General features: G+C 41.6%; 1 protein-coding gene across 1 annotated transcript in view; it reads right to left on the reverse strand.

Annotated features, from left to right (window-relative positions):
* The window catches only part of LOC106868491 (lysine-specific demethylase 5A), a 65,922-nt gene that overhangs the window by 23,063 nt on the left and 34,297 nt on the right, over positions 1-8,562 (reverse strand). Inside the window, exons 11-17 of the mRNA XM_052978276.1 lie at positions 8,086-8,178; positions 6,513-6,601; positions 5,318-5,480; positions 4,163-4,282; positions 2,485-2,679; positions 672-786; positions 30-227 (exon numbers count right to left, since the gene is read on the reverse strand). Coding sequence (XP_052834236.1) covers positions 30-227; positions 672-786; positions 2,485-2,679; positions 4,163-4,282; positions 5,318-5,480; positions 6,513-6,601; positions 8,086-8,178 — 973 coding nt within the window. The remainder of the gene's footprint in view (positions 1-29; positions 228-671; positions 787-2,484; positions 2,680-4,162; positions 4,283-5,317; positions 5,481-6,512; positions 6,602-8,085; positions 8,179-8,562) is intronic.

Here is an 8,562-nt window from a genome sequence, read left to right on the forward strand (position 1 = left end):
GAGAGTTAAAGAAAATTTTCTCAACTTACCCACTTTAGTACCATCAGACTCCAACGGTGACAAAACCTGCATGGCCCGGGTCCTCCAAGTATCGAAACACTCTGCTCGTACCTTGATTCGGTGCAACATGGCTGGAAGTTCGTCTAGTGTGTAGCGATATCGGAGACAGTGGTGCGACGGATGACAATCACAGAGGTACTCAACATGGTGGATGCACATTACAGTGTCTGCGGATGAGCAGATGAAATGCGTTAGTATATGCGGATGCGAGTGTGTGTGTGTGTGTGTACGTGTGTATACACAGGCCGCCAGCACAACGTTACATACAAGTCAACCAACACGATATCACTGCGGAAATTACATTCTGCACTATGGCAGGATTCTCGTGAGCGTGACTGTCGTATAACGTTGTAGTTGCCAGTATACATACACACATATATATATGTATATATATACACACACACACAAATCACATCCTAATACACCATTTCATCTCCACCTCCCCACATACTGTAGTGTCCACACAACATGGTGAATACCAGCTCTGTGATTATCATTACGCATTGACACATACACCACAGAAATACATTGGACATGCACACACACAGACACGCACGCACACACAAGCACAGACAGACCACCAGTAGTTTACCTTTGTGACGTGTACTTACTTGGTCGACAGGGGCAAGTGACGGCAGAGAGAAAACAGGTGGTTTTGCAGTAGTCACACTGCCTCTCGTCATCTGGCAAAAGTTCAAAAGCCTCCCTTTCAGCATCAGTGGTGCCCTGCGAAAACAGACGACGGACGAGACAAGGATGAAGATGAAACTGACAGCAGACTCACAACTGTACGACAAACATTAACGGGAAACTCTGAAATAACAGTTTGCGGAGGTTCTTCAGCTTTAATAAAAGCATACTGCTCTACCTCTGGGAATTGAGTACTGATTCTTTTACCACCTTTTTTTTTTTATTTATGACCTTACTTATCATCTTTTAACGTCCACTGTCCATGCTGGCATGGGTTGGACAGTTTGACAACGGCTGGTAAGCTGAGGAGCTGCACCAGGCTCCTGTCTGATTTGGCAGGGTTTTCTACAGCCGGTTGCCCTTCCTAATGCCAACCACTCCAAAAGTGCAATGGGTGCTTTTTATGTGCCACCAGTCTCTGCCATGACTATCATTTCACTTAGCTTCATGGGTCTTCTTTTCAAGCACACGATATTGCCAAAGATCTTAGCCAATTTATCATTGCCTCTATAAGGTCCAACACTCAAAAGATGCTTTCTACGCGACACCAGCACAGGTGCCAGGTACACAGCACTGGCATCGGCCATGTTGCCTCCATGAGGCCCAATATTCAGCTGGTACTTTTTACACACCTCCGGCACAAGTGCCAGTTACATAATACTGGTATCAGCTACAACTACAATTTCACTTAGCTTCACAGGTCTTCTCAAGCACAACGTATCACCAATGATCTCAGTAAATCTATTTTTACTTCTGTCTAAATTAACGATTATAATAAAGAACAAATAGAAAGATAAATTTTATTCGACGCATAGATACTGAACAGTATAGATATAAAGGATAAAATCCTTTTTTTCTTTTTAAAAGCAGAAAAACGGATTTTATCCTTTATATTTATACTGTTCAGTACCTATGCGTCCAATAAAATTTATCTTTCTACTTGTTCTACCATGGAGGTGCAATGGCCCAGTGGTTAAGGCAGCGGACTCGCGGTCGTAGGATCGCGGTTTCGATTCCCAGACCGGGCGGCGTTGTGAGTGTTTATTGAGTGAAAACACCTAAAGCACCAAGAGGCTCCGGCAGGGGATGGTGGCGAACCCTGCTGTACTCTTCCACCACAACTTTCTCTCACTCTTACTTCCTGTTTCTGTTGTGCCTGTAATTCAAAGGGTCATGCTGAATATCCCCGAGAACTACGGTAAGGGTACACGTGTCTGTGGAGTGCTCAGCCACTTGCACGTTAAATTCACGAGCAGGCTGTTCCGTTGATCGGATCAAATGGAACCCTCGACGTCGTAAGCGACGGAGTGCCAACAACTTGTTCTACCATACATTTCAGCGCTTTGAAAAACAGATAAAAAAAACTTGTTTGTTTACATATGGCGTGATTATATTAAAGTTTAATTGAAATATGTGAGGGGTGTACTTTCATTAGAAATAAAGTAACAAATGGTTCAATGTAGTTGTAGTCCATTGAGCTGTTGGTGACTTTTAAATAGCTTTGTGTGTCGGGATTCCTTTCGGACTGGTTGACTCGCAACGTTGCCAGTGGTGGAAATGATGGGTAGGTGGGAGATACAAGATAATAAATCTATAGGTAAGATATAATGTACAAGTGGGGGGAGGATAGAGAACAGAAATCCAATAGTGACCACCCATTAGGAACCAAAGTGGCTTGCCCCGGAGTCTGTCGACCAGCACCATCCCCTTCGTCCTCTTCCCACTCCCACTTACCATATCCAACAGCCGTTTACGAAGTTTCTTCTCGTTGTCGACCATCACCAGCATGTCTTTGTGTGTGGCAGCGGCCAAGTGGAAGTCCAGGCTGTCTGGGTCCGCGGCCATCTTACAGATCAACTCTTCGTGTGAAAACACACACTGTCGCTGTAGTTTTCGATAGTAATCGATACAAACACGGCCAATCGGCAACTGAAATTACAGCAGAAATAAATAAATAAATAAAAATAATAATAATAATGGTCTAAAATTTTGACACAAGGGCAGCAGCCTCAGGAGAAGGCACTAGTCAATTACATCGACCCCAGTGATAAACTGGTACTTGTTTTATCAACCCCGAAAGGGTGAATGGCAAAGTCAGCTTTGGCAGAATTTGAACCCAGAACATAAAGATGAAGAAATGCTGCTAAGCACTTTGCCCAACATGTTAATGAGTCCGCCAGCTTGGCAACTTCTTCTTCTTAATAATAATAATAATAATAATGATGATGATGGTTTCAAATTTTGCCACAAGGGCAAATAATAATAATTGCCCTGATGCAGTACCAGGCAGTGGCTCTCATGGCTTCTGATCTCAAATGATTGGAAGTGTTATCATGTACATTGTTTTGTCTTGGTATTAAAGATGGCCTACAGCAAATATTCTGCTTAATACCACAGATTTGCTTGTCAGTTGTTTGACCTTAACCAGTTTGAGCATGTCCCTTGGTGGCTGACGAACATGTGCATCTCTGATCAAGAGCAGAAGTAGTGGGGGAGCATTATAGCCATGTGTTGAGAGGAGTTCTTTGGGGTTTGGATAATTCACCTCTGGAAACATGGGTGTTTCGTTCAACATCCTTAAACAAACCTTATTCAGGGACCTTTTGAGCGGGATGAGCTACTCGACCTGAAGAAAATTCGAACTGGGCCCCACCTGCGAGGTCATGCGCTGTTTATCTTGATATGAGATCACATATGGTTGTGATGCATGCACCTGGTGTACCCTTATCAGACGGGTAGTCATGATGGGTATATTGGGCTTCGTATATTTTACCCCAGGGTCACTTTGATGGCATGTACTACTCTATCACTCAATAATAACAATAATAATAATAAAGATTGACGTTGAACTCTGTCATGCACACTTAGTTTTAATGTTTTCACATGCTTCCATTGTTTACAGCGGTGCTTGGAAGTAAAGTGTGTAGACTGTGGTCATCTGAAAAAGATGGGTTTCAGCTGCGATGGGTTCCCCTTGATTGTGTTGAGGAAGACGAAAGGTTTTTTTTTTTGGAAATGGTCATAGCAGGTGAAGAATCGTGGGTTTATGGCTGTCACTCTGGCTCCTTCCCAAAATCAAATCTCACACTGCTCCAGCTCACTCAACTAGCAAAACTGAGTTGAACCTGTAATTGAAAAAGGGCCAGCCTCATCACACTGTGTCATGCTGAATATCCCCCGAGAACTACGTTAAGGGTACGCGTGTCTGAGAAAATCTCAGCCACTTGCATGTTGATTCCATGAGCAACCAGGCTGTTCCGTTTACTCTGATCAACTGGGACAAATATAGAAATGTCTTTGGTAGTTGCAAGATAAAGTTAACAGCCTCAGACACACAGACACACGGCTGCCTTATCCACCTAGTGGTACAAAAAGTTAGCACACACGCACACACACACACAAAACGACTTACCCAGTCAGCAGGACAGAAGTTGACAGCCTCAGCAAAGTTGTAGCCTTGATTAAAACCAGCATGGTAAGCACGGGGAAATGTCACCACAAACTCTCCAGCTCCCTGATGGGTTTTCACCACCTGAAAAGAGGAACAGAGACAAGATGAGACAACAACAACAAAGCCTGGAGGGGTGGGTAAGGGTATCACTGAACAAAAGGACTGGAAAAAGCAGTCAGACGACAGCCATACTGGGGTACCACTGCCTTGAGGAATTTTAATTGAACTAATCAACCCCAGTACTTAATTTTTCTAAGCCTAGTATTTATTCTGTCTTTTTCTTTTGCCAAACCGCTAAGTTACAGGGACATAAACACACCAACACCGATTGTCAAGCAGTAGTGGGGAACAAACACAGACACGGTGACAGGCTTCTTTCAGTTTCTGACTCCCAAATCCACTCACAAGGCTTTGGTCAGCCAGAAGCTATAGTAGAAGATATTTCATATCAAATGTTTTTTTTTCACACCCTCCTCCAATGAGCCCTTCCCTCTCAAAAGAGGTTTTTTTTTGTCTTGCAAGGTACTTGGTGACCCTGTCAGTACAGGCGCCATGCAAAAAGTATTCAGTCCACACTGTAGCGTGGTTGGTGATTGGAAGGGCATCCAGTTGTAAAAACCTTGCCAAAACTGACCTCACCTCTGCTTGGGCCATGTAAAAAGCACTAAGTCCACTCTACTGAGTGGTCGGTATTAGGAAGGGCATCCAGCTGTAAAAATCCTGCCAAAACAGTCACAGAAGTCTGGTGCAGGCTTCTGCCTGGCTGGCTCTTGTGAAACTGTCCCACCCATGCCAGCATGGAAGGTGGACGTTATACAATGAGGATGATGACCACTAGTCACAATGTGCTTCCTTTCATTGTTATGGCTTCCAAATGTCATCAACCTGTTCGGTTAGGTATGTAGGCAGGCCAACAGTCCCTCTGAACAGAATGCCAGTCTATCACAGGGTACTAGTGAAAGGAATACAGGAACATAAAGTGAAGTGTTTTGCTCAAGAACACAACACGCAGTTGGTCTGGAAATTGAAACCATGATCTTGTGATTGCAAATGGAACACTTTAACCACTGGGCTACACACACCCCTGCCTCCAGCCCCCTTCACAGTACTACTTACCGGTACGCCCATAGACATGAGAATGTTAGGGTTCATTATGGTAGTCAGCTGATGTAGGAGATCTGGAGATTGTTCAAAAAGTTCAGGGGCTGATTTACGCATTGAATCTTCAAAGAATTCTGCTGCTTCACCAGGAACACCGTACCAGGTCTTCGGTTCACCCCTGTAGGGAAAAATCAAAGATATGGCAATAATAATAATAATAATAATAATGAAAGTTACGTTTTGTATACGAATAATATGCTTATGTCAAAAATACATTCGAAGATAGAAAAAAATCTGTAATGGGTGTATATGCACATTTCAGAAGTTGTTGCTCTTTCATCCAGCCCATTAAACAACCATGAACATATAGCTTGAATTGCCACCAAATAAAGCAGTGTAACACAACTAGATAAACTAATTTTACTTATTAAACACATTCTTGGAAACTGATATGCACACATTTCCATCTTTGATTACACTGCTCAGATAGATGAAACTTCCAGGGGTGGCTTTAGTTTCTATACAAAATTGGTAGAGAGAACTTTAAAATTATTATTATTATTATTATTATTATGTAAGGCCCCAAGTTGGCAGATTGATTAATATGTCAGGTGAAACACTTAGCAGTATTTCGTCCATACCTGTGGAACACTGGGGTCGATGTAATCAACTAGTCACCGCCCCACAAATTTCAGGCCTTGTGCTACACTAGGAAGGGTTATTATTATTATTATTATTGTTGTTATTAAGGTAACGAGCTGACAAGATTGTTAACATGCTGGGCGAAATGCTTAGCAGTATTTTGGCCATCTTCAGCTTGAGTTCAAATGCCTCCATGGTCAACATTTTCAGGGTCGATATATTAAGTACCTGTGAAACACTGGGGCCGATGTAATTGACTAGTCCCCCTCCCCACAAATTTCTGGCCTTGTGCCAAAATTTGAAACCATTATTATTATTATTATTATTATTAATAACCCATTAGTGCTCACATTATTCTGCCAAAATTGATGCTTTTTTATCCACATTGCTTTGAACTAATCATGCATTATCTTGTAGCTATTGAGATTTTGATAAGGTAGCTGCTAATTTTTAAAACGATATTGTAGGGTTGGTGTGAGAGACCAGATCTGGCCAGTTCTAACATAAAACAGGCAGGATACCTTTGGCCGGTTCAAATGCTAAAGGGTTAAAGGAAAGTGAGGTTTACCAATGCATGTAATTGATGGAGTAACTCCAGTGGTCCTCATTGTGCCAGCAAAAACAGGAGAAACACATACCAACATAACACCAAGGGATCTAAAAATAGACAAAGGAATGAAAGGGACAGGAAATGAAATTCTTGAAATTAATTTAAGAAAAGTTAGCAAGAAAGAGTATTAAGTCAAATCAAACACATCTTTATGGCTGCCCTACAAACAATTCAATATTATTATTATTATTATTATTATGTGAGAGAGCAGTGCATGCCATCAAAGTGACACTGGGGTACAAATATACAAAGCCCAAAATACCCATCATTCGTCTGATAAGGGTACACCAGGCACATGCATCACAACCATATGTGCGCCACATGGTGATCTCATATCAAGATAAACAGTGCATGACCTCGCAGGTGGGGCCCGGTTGCAATTTTCTTCAGGTCGAGTAGCCCATCCCGCTCAAAAGGTCCCTGAATAAGGTTTGTTTAAGGATGTTGAGCAAAACACCCATGTTTCCAAAGGTGAATTATTCAAACCCCAAAGACTACCTCTCAACACATGGCTATGATGCTCCCCCACTACTTCTGCTCATGATCAGAGACACACATATCGTCAGCCACCAAGGGACATGCTCAACTGGTTAAGGTCACACAACTGACAAGAAAATCTGTGGTATTGAGCAGAATATTTGCTGTAGCCCATCTTCTATACCAAGACAAAACAATGTACATGACAATCAGTTAAGATCAGAAGTCACAACAGACATTGCCTGCCATTGATTCAGGACATGTATTATTATTATTATTATCATTATTATTATTAAGGCAGCAAGATGGCAGAGTCATTAGCATGCCAGACGAAATGCTTAGAGGTATTTCATCTGTCACGACATTCTGAGTTCAAATTCTGCCGAGGTCAACTTTGCCTTTCATCCTTTCAGGGTCGATAAATTAAGTACCATTGAAACACTGGGGTCGATATGATCAACTAGTCTCCTCCCTACAAATTTCAGGCCTTGTGCCTCTAGCAGAAAGGATTACCATTATCATTATTATTATTATTGCTGCTGTTTAGCGAAGGTGTGTGGTCCAGTGGTTTGGGTGTGGCACTCATGATCCACTAGACAAGGAGTTCGATTCCCATAGCAAGCAGTGTGTAGTGTTCTTGAGCCAAACACTTCATTTGATGTTACTCTGTGATCATTTCCACATCTGACGCGTGGCACACTTGTGCACCTGTGCAGGCAACATCGATTTGATGGAGAGGGTGAGCTAATGTGCGGCACACACATTTGATCACAATAGACAAAAACATTGGTGCAGGTTGTTCAGCAAAAACTGAAAACTCATTACATCGTCTTCAACTGGAGAGGTTGAAGCTCTTTATATTCTGAGTTCAAATCCCACCGAGGTCAACTTTGCTTTTCGTTCTTTCAGGGCCGATAAAGTACGTATCAGTTGAGCACTGTGGTTGATGTAATAACCCTAACCCTAACCCCAACCCCTGATATTGCTGCCCTTGTGCCAAAATTTGAAGTCATTACTACTACTACTACTACTACTGCTACTTGTTTTTCCTTACCTTCATTCCAGAAATGTCTGCGTTTATATGGCAAAGTACGGACTTTTCCAAGACTGGCAAATTGTTCAAATTCCAACCAGAATTGATATATTCCTGAACAAAAAAAAAACAAAAAAAAAAACACATAAACCACAAAAACAGTTGGGATATTATTTTAGGGAAAAAAAGTTTTCAATAAAAAAATTATTAAATCAAAATTAGAAAAGAGAGTGGGGTAGCGGCATTAACTCCTCTGCTGTGGGTTAAGGGTTTTCAAGTGTACTTCTTGTCATTTGCTATGAATCCACAATCAAAATGAGGGAGGTTATTGTTGTTGTTTATGCTTAACCCTTTCATTACTGTATTTATTTTGAGATGTTCTGTGTTTCCTTCAATCACTTTTAAATATAACAAAGAATTTAGTAAAATAACTTAATTATCATTAAGCTGGTTTTCGGAACATAAATTGTGACTAAGGTTTGGTGGAAGATTTTAATT

The sequence above is a fragment of the Octopus bimaculoides genome, unplaced genomic scaffold, assembly GCF_001194135.2.
Source record: "Octopus bimaculoides isolate UCB-OBI-ISO-001 unplaced genomic scaffold, ASM119413v2 Scaffold_12528, whole genome shotgun sequence".
In the NCBI taxonomy this organism is placed as follows: domain Eukaryota; kingdom Metazoa; phylum Mollusca; class Cephalopoda; order Octopoda; family Octopodidae; genus Octopus; species Octopus bimaculoides.